Source organism: Salmo trutta, chromosome 34, assembly GCF_901001165.1.
Source record: "Salmo trutta chromosome 34, fSalTru1.1, whole genome shotgun sequence".
In the NCBI taxonomy this organism is placed as follows: Eukaryota; Metazoa; Chordata; class Actinopteri; order Salmoniformes; family Salmonidae; genus Salmo; species Salmo trutta.
In genome coordinates this window covers 13,754,978-13,772,793 of record NC_042990.1, presented here as the reverse complement: position 1 = coordinate 13,772,793, position 17,816 = coordinate 13,754,978, and the positions used below count along the sequence as shown (strand labels likewise).

The 17,816-nt window shown below is 42.9% G+C and overlaps 1 protein-coding gene across 11 annotated transcripts in view; it reads right to left on the bottom strand.

Moving 5' to 3' along the window:
* Positions 1-17,816, bottom strand: part of LOC115173645 (myocyte-specific enhancer factor 2D homolog) — a 31,016-nt gene that overhangs the window by 12,897 nt on the left and 303 nt on the right. For all 11 annotated transcript variants that reach the window (XM_029731947.1, XM_029731941.1, XM_029731949.1 and 8 more), the window contains exon 2: positions 3,318-3,711. In XM_029731947.1, the coding sequence (XP_029587807.1) occupies positions 3,318-3,371 (54 nt within the window). In that variant the 5' untranslated portion in view covers positions 3,372-3,711. The remainder of the gene's footprint in view (positions 1-3,317; positions 3,712-17,816) is intronic.

The window sequence follows — 17,816 nt, the reverse complement described above, 5'->3', positions numbered from 1 at the left end:
GCAGCGTTACAAATCTGAGTGAACCGGCAGTGCGATTTTTCTTTACCTGCTATTCATTTTCATTTAAATTGGTGCCACCATCAGGTTCTTCAGTGACGTTTTCATTAGGGCACACTGTAGCAAAATGCTTCACAACATTGTGCCACGAAAAACATCTCCTTCCATTTCAGACTGTTTTCTTCAGTTTCGTGCCGAATGAACATGTCCCAGCTTTGCCAACTAATCACAGTTCTCTTTACCCTTCTCCCCCCCAACTCTCCTTCCCCGTTTCTCAGATCCATGAACATACCTATGAGATGATTTGATGATAAAACTGATAAGGGCCTTTAATATCCTATCTTCTCACACCGACACAAAACGCACACGCAAGCAAGTGCGCACAAGCACACGGAAGAGCGTGAGGACAAGGAAGGGTGTAACATTACTGGGGTTATGCTTTTGTAAGACGCTATTATGCAACGCTACTGTAGTGATACGTGACCTTTGGTCAGCAATTCTGGATTTGATTTGAACGTTTCGTGTATCCATGTTGTGTGTGTGTACATTTCTGAATTACCGGAGGCAATAACAGTTGTTATTGGGGAGGAATGTAGGAATGTGAACGAGGAACATCTGTCACTGAATAACTGACATAAAACTGGTACAAGGCTATGGTCAGTTTATGTATTTTGCTTATGTACAACCAGGAAGATTATTTTCATGTTTAACCATTCATGACTAATAAATTAATCTAAAAATCGGAACATCAGTCAAATAGCAGGGTGGTGGTTGGTAACTCTATACCTATATGTGAACAAGAACCGTAACAGATGACTCCTTGAAAATGAGAAACTCACTTGCACATACAGTACAATTGCACATTTTTCCCAAAACAGTAGCACACAGAGACATCCCTAAACTCGGCCCACAATCTCACTCACACACACTCTTACCATTTCGAAACACTCACCCTTTTAAAACACACAGACAGAGAGAGTGAGAGAGATCAGTAACTTCTGTCCCTGATATTACTGTGTCCACTGGCCTGCAGCTGCTGTGGGCGGATTGATTTATCTGGAGCAGCTGTCCGCAGAGCTGTGTGTGATCTGATTGACTCCATGCTGGTTTAAACTCTGTGCCTGCTCGGCCTGAAACACTATGCACTCTCAGAAAGGGCTATGGGTACATGAGCGCTCCATTCAAGTCAAACACAAACGCCCTCAAACAAACAAAGATGCACGAACCCAGGAAACAGTAATATTACACTACAACACTGATACGATGTTCGTTAAATGGGCTCAGTGACACTAACATAGAGAAAGATATACATTTGCACTTGGGTTGGGCAGAATCAAAATTTTCATGTCATACCATCCTTCACTAATCCCGGGATTTAAGGTATTACTGGCTTAGTACACTAGGGGGCGCCAAAACACAAGAGCCCATTGGACATCAACTACCAGAATGCTATCAAAATTAGCCCAAATAATAGCAAATTTCCATGGAGGCTGCTAGCTAAACATGCTAACGAGAGCAAACCAAAAAAAATGAATTGCAAAGACAGGCAGTCCAACTCATAAAGTGATACATATATAAGTAGGAGCTACCAAATGTCATTTTTGGTGAGTTTGGACATTTACAAGCGACATTGTGCAAATGAACAGTACTGGCTCTAGAGCAGCACACCTGTGTCTGTGTGGAGTCTGGAGTCGCAAGGGCAACGGGCCTGCCTGCTCTGCTCTGCTCAGAGAAGGTGGGGGAGGAGCAGACAGGCCGAGAACGGAGGAGAAGAAAAAAAAAGAAAAAAAATAAGATATCTGTACAGCTGTCACTGCTAACTCATCCTTAGGCCTTTGACTTCCCAAATACGGCAGAAAGCCAACACAATATACATTTACATTTAAGTCGTTTAGCAGATGCTCTTATCCAGAGCGGCTTACAAATATGATGTTTTAAGCAGACCACCATAGTCCCTGTGCCGAAGAACACTAAGGCAACCTGCCTAAATGACTTCCGACCCGTAGCACTCACGTCTGTAGCCATGAAGTGCTTTGAAAGGCTGGTCAAGGCTCACATCAACACCATTATCCCAGAAACCCTAGACCCACTCCAATTTGCATACCGCACCAACAGATCCACAGATGATGCAATCTCTATTGCACTCCACACTTCCCTTTCCCACCTGGACAAAAGGAATACCTACGTGAGAATGCTATTCATTGACTACAGCTCAGTGTTCAACACCGTAGTGCCCTCAAAGCTCATCATCAAGCTAAGGACCCTGGAACACCTCCCTTGGATACTGGACTTCCTGACAGGCCGCCCCAGGTGGTGAGGGTAGGTAACATCCACCACGCTGATCCTCAACACAGGGGCCCCTCAGGGGTGTGTGCTCTGTCCCCTCCTGTACTCCCTGTTCCCTCATGACTGCATGGCCAGGTACAACTCCAACAGCATCATTAAGTTTGCTGATGACACAACAGTGGTAGGCCTGATCACTGACAACGATGAGACAGCCTATAGGGAGGAGGTCAGAGACCTGGCAGTGTGGTGCCAGGCCAACAACCTCTCCCTCATTATGACCAAGACAAAGGAGATGATTGTCAGACTACAGGAAAAAGAGGACCGAGCACACCCCATTCTCATCAATAGGGCGGTAGTGGAGCAGGTTGAGAGCGTCAAGTTCCTTGGTGTCCAAATCACCAACAAACTAACATGGTCCAAACACACCAAGACAGTCGTAGAGAGGGCATGACAAAACATATCCCCCCTCAGGACACTGAAAAGATTTGGCATGGGTCCTCAGATCCTCAAAAGTTTCTACAGCTGCACCATCGAGAGCATCTTGAACAGTTGCATCACTGCCTGGTATGGCAACTGCTTGGCTTCCAACCGCAAGGCGCTACAGAGGGTAGTGCGTACGGCCTACATCACTGGGGCAAAGCTTCCTGCCATCCAGGACCTCTATACCAGGCGGTGTCAGAGGAAGGCCCTAAAAATTGTCAAAGACTCCAGCCACCCTAGTCATAGACTGTTCTCTCTGCTACCGCACGGCAAGCGGTACTGGAGCGCCAAGTCTAGGTCCAAGAGGCTTCTAAACAGCTTCTACCACCAAGCCATAAGACTCCTGAACATCTAATCAAATAGCTATGGGCCAACACATACATGGGTCAACCTGGGTATAACTGGATTGGGAGGAAGGAAGGATGACTTTTTTTTTCAGTATTCAAAGAAACAAGGCCCCATCTTTCTCACCTATTTTATAAAGGGTCGACTATAACAACAACAACAATAGCGTTGGTACAGACTTTGGAGACACGGCCACATCTCAGTCTCACCTGTCTGTTCCTCTCATCGGTGATCCGTTGGATCTGAATCTTCTTCCTCCCCATGCTTCCTGGTGGTGAATGTGTTGGCTGGGGTCAGTCAAACAGGGTCAAAGGTCAGAAGTGACTCCTCTCAGGCGAGGGGGGGAGGTTAGCCTTTTAGCTCTTTCTGGAGCACGGGCAGACTCAGAAAACACACACCACACGCAGTCGTGCGCACACACACACTCCTCTGCCCAGGTCTGGGGTTTACGGGGCAGAGGGTTTTCTGTTGCTAGAGCTGGTGGAGAGGGGGTGGGGGGAGGGGTAGGGGTGGGGTGGGGGGGGTTGCCCTCAGTTCATTGTTCACTCAGGTCAAAAGGTCACCGGTTTCTCGGCCGTTGTTGTGGTGCGGACGATGGCACTCCTGGAAAGGGAGGGGAGAGAGAGTTACTTCTACATTCCTTATGTACACACAGGAAACAACCCTTATGGTGCGTTCTCATAGAACAGATGCCGTGTTTCAGCTGTATGTGACCAAAATGCCTCAGAAACTGTGGTCTACACTACACTGTGAGGGGGGAATAAAACTAACTAAAAGACAACTAAACTAACCGCAGGCTGTAAATGTATTAATTGGACTGATTCAACAAAGCAGATTTGCTCCCAATACGGCAACTTACTGTTAACATGTCTGTAAGTACTGTGTACCCAGTTATATGAGAGAAACATGTCATTTTTCAAAACCTGTGGCTCAAGGACAATAGCCCAGGTAATGCAGTCTGACCTGTCTGAGCACACACACCCCAGCTATTATGCTTCTCCAGTCAGTCAGTTTAGGCACGCACAGAGAAAGACAAGTACAATACTCCCCGCAGCTCAATGGCAGAAAGGCTCTGATGTCATCCTGCCATTGTCACTCCTCCCCATCAGACGTGATCCCACAGCCTCACATTGAGGAAAGGCATGCTAACCGCCGCTAGCACTTCCATCCTATTAGCGACAGCCTTCAATTCATCAAGGCTGGTCTGTGACAACAGGGTGGCTTGTACTTCCAGGTGAGACTGGTAGATTAGAAGTCTGTAGCATATTAGCGTGTAGCATGATGGTTTCATAGACTAAAGTGAAACGACAAGATGAGAAGAAGCATCAAGGCCAATTTCCTACTCTGGAGTCAAACCTTGTTCCTTGGGGCCTGAGACTGGGGGGTGAAGCGATGTAGCTCGAAAACATTCTGCAGCGATTTCAAAAGCTGAATACTGAAGAGGGAACTAAAATGACTGAACAGATATCAGAATCACCTTCATTCGCCAAGAACATTTACACATGACCGGAATTAGCCATCCCCCTTAACATTAGGCACTTCCTGCCAAAGCCCAAAGCCGCTGGACCTGGAACAAAGCTGGATCTCTTTCACCATAGTCCACACAACATGTTTCCTCTTTTAGCAGGGGTTCATTTCCATTCAGCATACATTTCCATTACACGCATGAAAAAAGCTGCAAAGATCTATTACATCCTCATATTCCTCTCATAAGACTCTGTTGTAAGTAGGCCCACATCGAGAGAGGGTCTTACGGGCGATTTGTAAAACCGTGTTCAATTAGCTGTTCTCGGAGTTTGACGAACAACCTATTTGTTATTTGGCGCTTGGTTGTACCGTCCATGTATTTTTATATGAATTCATGAGTGGTTTTAATACAAACCCAGGCTATAGCCTAGTGCCCTCCCTAAGCTGGGATCAGAAGCATAAGGGAAAGCATCTCTATTCCAATCTCATTCCATGTGTCGTACAGTATTGCAGCTTCCCTAGATGCTAAGTGCATCGAGTCCAATTAATGCTCAGCCGGAGGGAAATCCTGCATACACAGTGGGTCACCAGGATCAATGTGGAGGTAAATTGCACTATAACTAATGACCGAAAGGAAACCAGGTAAATTTGCGCAGACCACCCCCCCCCCCCCCCCTCAGTCAGAACCCACCTGTGTCCTTTAGTACATGTGCCGTCCACCTTCATATTCACAAGTTTCACTACTTCTAAAAGACTGTTTCAATTTGAGGGGGAACAAGTTCAGAATTCACGCTCTTCTGTCAGGTCTCTGACAGCCATGCAAGGTTGTCGTGGCCCCTCACTGTGTGCTCACAGTGCAATAGCCACACGTGTTTGATGGTTTGGACTGATATGACAAACTTGGCATGATGTATCCAAGCTAAAGCTCATTTTATCAACCAACCAAGTATTCCAGGATATGGAATGGTGTAAGAGAAACATGGGTTATGCATGCAAAGCGACCACATACCGTTGAATATGGAACTATTCAGTTACACTGAATGATAGGCCTGTCTGTCATTCAATGTGATGGTGTCCAACTGTTACGCCAAATAACAGACGACTGTCACTGTACTGTCCAATAATGCCACCACAACTTATCTACACATGAACACAGCCCTGTGGCTGTTATGTAAATGCCAAAAGCGTTTCCCCTTCAAGCGCTGACCCTTCAAGCCCGTAGCTTTTCAGTGGGATCACTGTGAGGCCAGATGGAAAATATGCAAAGCCATCTCTGTAGCTGGTGGAGAGCACTTAGGTCCTCCACAAAACCAGCTTTATTTCATCATTAAAGGACTTGGGGGGGGGGGGGGGTGCTGCTGCCCATGTACAGTACCAGTCAAGTTTGGACACACCTACTCATTCCAGGGCTTTTTGTTATTTTCTATCACGACTGAATAACTTAAAATGTGTGTTTATATGATGGCAAGTGCCATTAAAAGACAGAGTTAGAGCAGGGCTTTGCCTATGTAGGTCACAAGACAGTTAACAGTCTGAAGACACAGGCCATGACAGGAAAATGAACTCCAAAAGCACCCAAGTGTTCATCCCTGTGATCATTTCCATTATCAAACATTACATTCGCTCGAGAGTGTTTAATCTGAATAAAAGCCTATGACACAATGTGACACTCCATCGAGGGAAACTGCATGTAGGTGACTACGTCCATATTGGGCAAGAAAATTGCTTTTTATGTACCATCACCATATTCATGGTAATCCTAGACATTAGAACTCGCATTCTACCCTCTCCTGAAAATGAGATCAGTCCTTGATTCCAATGTCTGTTCACTCACTTTTCCAGATTTTTTTATATTTTCTTCCAGTAAAATAAATAAATATATATATTACAATTTAGCCTCTTTGCACTTGCCCCTTTCTCGACAGAACAATAGTAAACAGCGGCTGGTGAGTTCAGGGAATAAGTTGTGGATGTGCCAAACCCCAACAGTATACCATAGAACAAAATCCACATTTAAAAAAAACTAAAACTACAAAAGCTTAGAACCCAAAGCCTCCACACAAAAATATTCTCCATCCAATTGTCCGAAATTGAGACTGGGACAAATTGTAGCTGGTTGAGAGGCTGACCCTGCATAAATACCTCAACGAGGTATTGCAGCAAAGACCCAAGCAGCATGGGGGGGGGGAGAATGAATGACATACAAGAAGTAAAAACTCTGCAACCTAACAAGTTCTTGACATATTCGGCTATAGTTGGTCTATTGGATTAGCCGTAGAATGAACCAGAACAAGGATTCTGCTCTGCAAGGCATGTCCTCCCTGTGCTGCACTTGGCATGGCTACTCCCTCTCGTTACTCTAATTGACACATCCATCCTCCCCCTTAAGGCGCTGATGGCTCAATTAAGAGCTGGCTGGAGGACTGATTAGACGCAAAAGATAATGAGGCCGCGGCTCGACTCACGCTGAGCCGGAGCAGAACCGAGCTCACTCTGACATTACAGGAACCTCAGAGGAGAGACGTGGCTTTCAACTTGAGCCCAGACTCAGACACTGGACAGGCTCGGGCAGAAAAATATGTTAGTCTGAAATGGACCGCTCCGGGTTGCTGAGACCTTACAGAGGACGCCTCATCTGTCAAGGGCAGGCCTTCAGTCACCTTGGTTCTATCGACCTGCATGGACACCCCCTTGAAAACGTTGCTTTCGCACCCCGTGAAAATGTCCTCTGATTAAAAGAGAGAGCACAATACAGCCAGGCGAGGCATCTATCGGTTTGAATGGTGTACAGTAATTAGTGGCACAGACCTTTCAGCAGATTACGCATTGGTCAATGAAATGTGGGCAAAGCCCTAGAATGAGGACCAAGCCTTGAAGAGGGCAGCTTATAGTACTCATCGGTTACTATAAGCGATGAGTACAAGGGATCTGTCGTTATTACTTCACAGTGGAGGAAAGGCTGAGAAAATGACAGTTCTGTCTTTTTTCGTGAGTCTAGGTTTAGTGGTTTGCAAAGACTTTGCTGGGTTACATGCAGAGAGGTAGAGACCTGATAATTAGTATTTTTAGATACAGCTTCACCTGCTTGATCACTCACCCTTATCTCACCATGAAACTCACCTAGGCCTACTGGGTTCTCCCTATAACCTCTCCTCATATTCATTATGCATCTCTTGAATTTCAGACTTTTCCTTGTCACCTCACATCCCTCTCCTCTAACCTTTTCTATTGATGGAGATGACCGCCGATATCTTCAATCTCCTCATGCGCCAGAAGTCTCACACCAGGGCTACATGGAGTCTCTTTGCGATGACTCCTGTCACATTGGCTTCCAATAGCAAACTCTTGTTGAGGGAAGAGCGTTCACAGGTCCTGTCAGGTCTAACACAATAGCGGAACATGACAGGTGCGAACTAAATTGTGTCAGTAAGTGAGTTCCTGGTGTGTCAGCATGTGACCATAAGAGCACATGGTGCTCGGTATTACAAAGGGATTTGTCTGCCATTAATCTTTGGGCGGGTCGCCTAAATCCAAACAGTAAAATATAGACATTTTATTTTACAATCGGGATGGAAAAACCTTTCAGTGTAAACTTAAAATAACTACAACCAGAAAGTACGTGGAAAAGATAAATGACCTATCTATTTTTTAAATAATAATTTGGAGAAATAACAAAATCACAAAAATAAAAGCTAGACAGTCAGGGAAAAATAATCAATTCCAAAAACAATTTAGCAGAATAGATTCTGTTCTTACGTTTGAGCAAAATAATACACCATTAGCCATGGCAAAGCGTAGAATTGTAGGAAATAAGCTTTAAAAACGGCAACACTCTCTCACAAGTCCATGGAGATATTTGTAGAGTCGCAGGAAATTGGCTACACCGCCAATATCTAAAGACACCACACCCACCTCCTAAGCCCCATTTGTGATCAAGAAGAAAACCCTGTTACATAGTACCGTCACACCAGAGAACCGCAAAACATTCTCAATCACAATTATTTCATGCCACTATGCTATGGACCTGCCTTCTTAACAATACAAGATCTAACAAAGGTTTCAGAGGTGTAGCATCTGTTATTCCCAACAGCTTTCCCCAAAACACTAATCTCTTCTGATATCAATCCAATCCTGAAGCATATGAGGACAAATATCGTTAAGCCCTCAGGGCCCCTGCTCCTTCAGTTCAACCAGAAAATGACAGGAGAAGAGGAAGATGTTTTACTACTGTGGATAACTTTAAATATAAACAAGCCAGGCCAGCCTTTATCTCAATCACCATAGATCATCCTGTAGTGTAAATCAGTGGGAGCTACTGATCCTGTTGAAGATTTGGTGAAGAGAAACAAGTACAAATTATTTTCTTGGTTAACTTGAGTTCATTGATATAGGTTGGTGGGGAGGTGTGTCACATGTACAATTACTTGACTAGTGAACTGGCTAGTGGCCATCTGTGACAGCATCTTCCCGAAGATCTCACAAAGTGATAGATTAGTCTCTTGGTCTGTCAATTAGCACAGCTGGCTTAGAGTGGCTTATGATACTGTGTTTCAGAAGGTTGTAAGTTCACATTGGATTCTGATAACAGCTTTCATGTGTACTCCATTGTTTTATTTGTAATATTTATCCTGTTTTTTTGGGGTTTTTTTACATCCCATGAATTCCCAACAAAATCAAAAGTTGGTTTAACTCTGGCTGATGTTTTGTGTAGCAAACTACAGTGAGCTCCAAAAGTAACAGTGACCGTTGTTTTAGCTGTTCCCCATTTGACGGCATTTTCATCCATATTGGGTGAACCATTTAGAAATTGCAGCACTTTTTGTACATAGTTAACTATTTGTTCCCATATTCATAGCACACAATGACTGCATCAAACTTGTGACTCTACAAATGATTTGGATGCATTTCCGGTTTGTTTTTCGTTGCGTTTCATTCTATTACTGCAAATAAGAATAACCCGTCTCTAAACGAATTATTGTGGATGCTACCATAATTACGGATAATCCTGAATGAAACGTGAATAATGATAAGTGAGAAAGTTAGATGCACAAATATCATACCCCCAACAATGTTAAAACCTCCTGTGTTATTGTAATGGTGAGCATGTCTTGGGGGTATGATATTTGTGCGTCTAACTTTCTCACTCATTATTCACTATTTATTCAGGATTATACAACAGGTGGGTCTAATCCTGAATCCTGGTTAAAACCGCATTCCAGCCGGTGTTTATTCCACAAATTACGACCAACTAAATCTATGACGTTAAAATGCCTATTTCCTCTGTTCCATCGGCCTGCGCAATCCACTGTCTCATCAGCCCAAGCAGACAAGTTGGGCTGATCTCTACTATAAAAAAATACATCTAGACCTTCTCACATTTCTTTTAGTCTAACATTTACTTTTCAACTGCAGAGATTTGTATAAACCTTGCCGTCTGTCTCTCTGACATTTGCAACTTTGTTTCATTAATCAAATCCGATCTGCAGCTGTCCGGTAGAAATGAGCACGTCAGACAGGCGGCGTTTCTCAGCCAGTAGAAATCATGAATCATTTGGCATCATTTTTATGACTATATACAAAAAAATGTCAATTGAAAAATGGGAAAACGAAACAAAGTGCAGCTAGTTTGCAGTCTTTCCAGCTTCAGTTTGAAGTGATTGTGTTAGCTGTGTTGTTGGCTAGCTTCTCTGAACAACAGTGTCCTGACGAGTCAGCACATTTTCTAGGCCAGGAAATATCGCACCTCATTGTTATGGAGGAATCCAAATAAATGTCACTAGAAAACAGTTTAAACAAATGCAGCTACTTCGCTGTTATTCTGGCTGCACTGTTTGCCATGACTAAGTTAGCCGTAGTTGGCTAGCTAACAAGCAAGGAATAACTAACGACTTGGTCGTGTCCATAGATGCAGAACAAAAAGACTGGGTCGTTTTCTAGCAACCGAACCGATAGAAGGAACGACCAGGTGGTTTGGGTAGAAATCCTAGATTTGTGTCGAGACTAGATCTTGTGGAAGGATGAAATAGTATGAATAAATTCATCAAAAATAACTTTCATGAAAATATGTCAATCATTATTTGAATATGTTGGTAACCAATTGTATAAAAGCGATAATGCCCTCGAAGCCGGTGTTTGGTGGATTTATTGGCACGGTTTGCCGACCCTCGACGAACACCCATGTCAATACATCCTCTAAATACCATCTTCTTGGGCATCATCACTTATCTGTAATCATTGTAGCATCCAAATTACTGTAGAGGTGTTTCGAAACATTATATTCTTATTTACAATAACAGTGACTCCAACATGACACAATACATGATTTACCGTTCATTTCTATTGGGCACAAAGTAATCTGAAACAAACAAAAACAGCAAATGCATCCAACAAGTTTGTGAAGTCACAAGCTTGATGCATTCATTGAGAGCTAGGCATAAGGGACCCAATACTAAACTTTTTACAACTTTAATACATGTGAATTTGTCCAAATACATTTAGTCTCCTAAAATGGGGGGGGGGACTATGTACACAAACTGATGTAATTTCTAAACGGTTCACCCGATATGGATGAAAATACCCTCAGATTAAAGCTGACAGTCTGCACTTTAACCTCAGTCATTATATAATTTAAAATCCAAAGTGCTGTATTACAGAGCCAAAACAACAAATTGTCACTGTCCCAGTACAGTATGAAATACAGTGAGCTCCAAAAGTAAGTATGGCTTACAATAACCATGATGAGATTTCATTACATTGTAGCACATTACCTATGTTGGGTTAGACAAGTATATTTTCAAGAATGTATTAAATGACCCAGAGAGATGGGAACCTACATGATCCAAGTATCCTTCAGACTGGCCCCAAAGCACAAGGTTGTGTTTGGCATACTTCTACCCCAGCAGCAGCATTGGGATCAGACTAAGATCCCTTGGGACCCGGTTCTTAGCCTGGAGGGAATAGCAGCTGTTTTATGGGCACCTGACCAACTGTGCCATTTTGTTTGTTCCTTTGCAATGGTAACTTTTTTTGTACATAATGTTTCCGCCATCGTTTCACATGACCAAAGAGAGCTTCTGAACATCAGAGCGGCGATCGCTAACCTCTACTTCAACGAGTTGGCGGTGAAGGACATTCTGCTCATCCCGGACCAGAACCAAATCCCTGACACTCGAAAAAGGAAGATGCGGCGTTAAAGAGACCAGTGTTTTCGGGATACCTGACGAGACTACGTCGGCGAGTGGATAAACCGCCTATACCCTCCGTTCTATTGGCGAACGTGCAATCACTGTACAATAAACTGGACCAACTCCAGTCGAGACTATCCTATCGATGTGATCTGAAGAACTGTATCCTGTTTCTCCAAGACGTGGCTGAACAAGGACATGGACAATACCAATCCATCCGTTTTCTCTATACATCGGCAGGACAGAATGGCAGCGTTGGGTAAACTCAAGGGGGGTGCATTAACAGCTGGTGCGCGATCTCTAATATTAAGGATGTCTCGAGATTCTGCTCACTTGAGTTAGAATACGTCATAATAAGCTGTAGACCATACTATTTAAAAATAGAGTTACATTTTTCGTAGCTGTCCATTTACCATCACAAACCTATGCTGGCACAAAGACCGCACTCAACAAGCTGCATGGGGCCATAAGCAAACAAGAAAATGCACATCCAGAGACTGCGCTTCTCGTGGCCGGTGAACTGAAATCCGTATTACCTACATTTCTACCAGCAGGTCACCTGTGCAACTACAGGCAACAACAAAAATCCACACAGACTCATAAAAGCTCCCCTTCCATTTGGCTAGTTTGACCATAACGCCATCTTCCCGATTCCTGCTAACAAGCAAAAACTCAAAAAGAAAGTACCAGTTACGTCATCAATACGGAAGTGGTCAAAGCTACAGGACTGTTTGGCTAACAGAATGGAATATATTCCGGGATTCATCAGATGGCATGGATTTGTTTACCACATTGGTCACCGACTTCATTAATAAGTGCATCGACGACACCGTCCCCACAGTGACCATACATATCCCAACCAGAAGCTATGGATTACAGGCAACATCCACACTGAGCTAAAGGGTAGAGCTGCCGCTTTCAAGGAGCGGGACAATAATCCAGATGCTTATAGGGAATCGCCCTACGATCTCTGACGAACCATCAAACAATACAGTTCAATCGAGTACAGTCTTAACTGAATGACAGAAACTATTCAAGGAAATTCCTTATATTCTGAGGTAGACCTCTTCTCCGATGAATGCTCCTCAGAGACAGGGCAGCTGGTTTGGACCCCCACCCATTAAATTGCTGGGAGATTATACTCGGAGTGTGCGACTTTATTTATTTTTGATAGTTTATAGACAAGGTTGAGTTGACAAATACTCCCCTAGACTCATGCCCATTGATTGAAAGGATAGTGATTATTGCACGAGTGAGCCAATAGGTTAAATCAGCAATCTTGGTGGAATTGCCTTAGAGTGACATGCTCATAGGCTGAACTTTAATAGGTGAATGACATTCCGCGCACTTGGTAGAGGAAGAGAGAAGTAATGCTAAACTGATGAGGTAACATTTTGTCACCACCCTATAAATACCTACCACGCTGATGAGTGAGAAGAAGCGATGTGAATGAGTTCATTAGAAACTAATGAAAAGTCACAATCCATTCAGAAGAGCCTTACTGAATTAACTTTGGTAACTACATGACTAAAATTAAACCCTACTCCACATTCTCCGACGCTCGTAAACTATCACGTATTGCAAAGGGAAACCCAGCTGTGAGCTGCCCAGTGATGAGCCTACCAGACGAGCTGAATGCCTTCTATACATACAGTTGAAGTCAGACGTTTACATACACCTTAGCCAAATAAATGTAAACTCAGTTTTTCACAATTCCTGACATTTAATCCTAGTAAAAATTCCGTTTCTTAGGTCAGTTAGGATCACCAGTTTATTTTAAGAATGTGAAATGTCAGAATAATAGTAAAGAGAATTATTTATTTCAGCTTTTATTTCTTTCATCACATTCCCACTGGGTCAGAAGTTTACATACACTCAATTAGTATTTGGTAGCATTGTCTTTAAATTGTTTAACTTGGGTCAAACGTTTTGGCTAGCCTTCCACAAGCTTCCAACAATAAGTTGGGTGAATTTTGGCCCATTCCTCCTGGACAGAGGTGGTGTAACTGAGTCAGGTTTGTAGGCCTCCTTGCTCGCACACGTTTTCTCAGTTCTGCTCACAAATTTTCTATATGATTGAGGTCAGGGCTATGTGATGGCCACTCCAATACCTTGACTTTGTTGTCCTTAACCTCTCTGGGATGTGTGGGATGCTACCGTCCCACCTCGCCAACAGCCAGTGAAACTGCAGGGCGTCAAATTCAAACAACAGAAATCTCATAATTAAAATTCCTCAAACATACAAGTATTATACACCATTTTAAAGATAAACTTCTTGTTAATCCAGCCACAGTGTCCGATTTCAAAAAGGCTTTACGGCAAAAGCACACCATGCGATTACGTTAGGTCAGCACCTAGCCACAGAAAACCCTACAGCCATATTACAACCACGGTGAGGTGTCACAAAAGTCAGAAATAGCATTAAAATTAATCACTAACCTTTGATGCTCTTCATCTGATGGCACTCCCAGGTCTCCATGTTAGACAATAAATGTTCGTTTTGTTTGATAAAGTTCCTCTTTATGTCCAAATACCTCCTTTTTGTTTGCGCGTTTAGTCCAGTAATCCAAATGCACATGGCACGCTCACAAAGTCCAGACGAAAAGTCAAATAATTTCCATTATAGTTCGTAGATACATCTTTAGGATGTTATCAGAAATCTTCAATAATATTCCAACTGGACAATTCCTTTGTCTTTTGAAAGGAAAGAGAACGGAGCTCACGGCCGCGCACGATCAACAACTAAAGGCTTTCAACCAGACCCCTGGTTGAAACAGCTCTTATTCGCTCCCCTTTCACAGTAGAAGCCTGAAACAACATTCTAAAGACTTGACATCTAGTGGAAGCCTTAGGAAGTGCAATCTAACCCCATAGACACAGTATATTGGATAGGCAATCACTTAAAATAACTACAAACCTCAGATTTCCCACTTCCTGGTTGGATTTTTCAGGTTTTTGCCTGCCATATGAGTTCTGTTATACTCAGACATTATTTTAACAGTTTTGGAAACTTGAGTGTTTTCTATCCAAATCTACTAATTATATGCAAATTCTAGCTTCTGGGCCTGAGTAGCAGGCAGTTTACTCTGGGCACCTTATTCATCCAAGCTACTCAATACTGCCCCCGTTCCCAAAGAAGTTAAGCCATTTTGCCACAACTTTGGATGTATGCTTGGGGTCATTGTCCATTTGGAAGACCCATTTGCGACCAAGTCTTCAGATGTTGCTTCAATATATCCACATAATTTTCCTCCCTCATGATGCCATCTATTTTGTGAAGTGCACCAGTTATATTTTTGTTTCATCAGACCAGAGGACATTTCTCCAAAAAGTACAATCTTTGTCCCCATGTGCAGTTGCAAACCGTAGTCTGGCTTTTTTAATGGCGGGTTTGGAGCAGTGGCTTCTTCCTTGCTGAGCGGCCTTTCAGGTTATTTCGATATAGGACTTGTTTTACTGTGGATAAAGATACTTTTGTAGCCGTTTCCTCCTGCATCTCACAAGGTCCTTCGCTGTTGTTCTGGGATTGATTTGCACTTTTCACACTACAGTACATTCATCTCTAGGAGACAGAACGCGTCTCCATCCTGAGAGGTATGACGGCTGCGTGGTCCCATGGTGTTTATACTTGCGTACTATTGTTTGTACAGATGAACGTGGTACTTTCAGGCATTTGGAAATTGCTCCCAAGGATGAACCATTGCTCCCAAGGATGATCCAATTTTTTTCTGAGGTCTTGGCTGATTTCTTTTGAGTTTCCCATGATGTCAAGCAAAGAGGCACTGAGTTTGGAGTTAGGCCTTAAAATACATCCACAGGTACACCTCCAATTGACTCAAATTATGTCAATTAGCATATCAGAAGCTTCTAAAGCCATGACATTTTCTGGAATTTTCCAAGCTGTTTAAAGGCACAGTCAACTTAGTGTATGTAAACTTCTGACCCACTGGAATTGTGATACAGTGAATTATAAGTGAAATAATCTGTCTGTAAACAATTGTTGGAAAAATTACTTGTGTCATGCACAAAGTAGACTTGCCAAAACTATAGTTTGTTAACAAGAAATTATTGGAGTGGTTGAAAAACGAGTTTTAATGACTCCAACCTAAGTGTATGTAAACTTCCGACTTCAACTGTACATACATACCAGGCAGTGTCAGTGTAAGACTCCAGACACCCCAGTCATAGACTGTTCTCTCTGCTACCACACGGCAAGTGGTACCGGAGTGCCATGTCTGGGACCAAAAGGCTCCTGAACAGCTTCTACCCCCTGGCCATAAGACTGCTGAACAGTTAATCAAGCGGCTACCAGGACTATTTGCATTGACACCCTTGTATTATTATTTTTTTTTTCACTGACTCTCTTGCACTGGCTCTAGGCACACACACACTTACCTCAACTACCTCGTATCCCTGCACATTGACTCTGTACCGGTACTCCTATATAACCTTGTTATTTTATTATGGTACTATTTCCTTTTTTATTTAGCACATTTCTTACTTTTTAACTCTGCATTGTTGGGAATGGGTTTGCTAGTAAGCATTTCATGTTCAAGTCTACACCCGTTGTATTTGGCGCATGTGTCAAAATTTGATTTGACCATCCACACAACATGGCTGCCAACTTTCAGGTCACATGATATTGAAATGATTAATGTTCCACTATGAATCTAAAATCAAGGCCCGGAATCTAATATTAATGTCTGCTGATGGGTCAAGAGGTTACGCATAAACTAAAGTACAGTATTTAGGTGGATTAACAACTAGGGAATCCCTACCCTCTGTACTATGGCACTGCTCACAGAGATCTGAGCAAATGTCCCCCATGTGAGGTAACATCTGTTATATTTGAATGGTGCTCAAGGCCTTCCAAATACTTTCAAAAAACCATCTCTGCATAAGAGGCTCCATACAACAACTTTTCCTTCAAAATGTAATCATAGAATGTATTAAAGTAATGGTGTATCGTAGGCCCCTGTGTGCAGTACAGAGTGCACATGGATTGTATATCATCTCCTAACCCCAGTATCACAAATGAGTGATTTGTTGCTTGTTTTAAGAATAACATTCAAAGAAAGTTAATCAAAGTGCAATAATGACATTTGAAGAGGTATAGTGATTGTAAAATGCAAAGAAAACTGTCAAACTTCATTTATCAGCATGCTGTGACATTATGTTTTGTTATTGATAGCTAGCCTACCGGAGTACTTCGTCACTGACAGCTACATTGAAAATTAAAGTATTGCTGTTAATCCTGGGGATACATATGGCCTACTGTTTGTAGCCTGAAGTGTAACTTATTATTTTCTTAGAAAAATAATTGGCAAACAAAGTTTTATAAAAATGACAGAGTTACCGACTTGGATGACCGTTTAAACGATTTTTCCAGTCGGAGCTCGTTTTTACCCCGAGTTCCCAGTCGTCTTGAACGCACTGAAGTCGGAGATTTCCTAGTTCCTAGTTGTTTGAACGCGGCAAGTGTTCCCAGTTGTTTTGAAAACAACGTGGAGTTCGGTACTCGGAAATCTCCGACTTTTGAGCGTTGAAAACAACTGGGAACTCGGGGGGAAAAAACGAGCTCCGACTGTAATAAATACATTTGAATGGTCACCCAATTCTGCCCTCTTTCTAAAACTCCGACTTAACGACCTGAATATCACTAACGTCATGATTTGACCTCGTATTTTTCCAGAGTTCCCAGTTGTTGTTAACGCAGCAATTGACAGGCAGAAAATGTATCCACTGTGACAGCTCGCTCTAGCTCTTATTTTGGTTGTGGCCCTGTTGTCAACGTGCACGCACCTCTTCCGTTCTAAACCGAGAGCTTTCACTGTTCACACCATCATGGAGGGTTCATCTGTCGTCTAGCGAAGGAGTTCTTTAGGCCATTTCACGATCTCTGACGAATCCGACCGACAGCCATTAGCCTACCTTGCTTGCAAACCTCAACTCTTCCGACAAATACAACCCAACCATCTAGTCAGCTATGAATGCGACTACTGGGCCGACAAAATTCTAATCAAAATACAATTGAGGTGAATCATGTTGTCAATACGA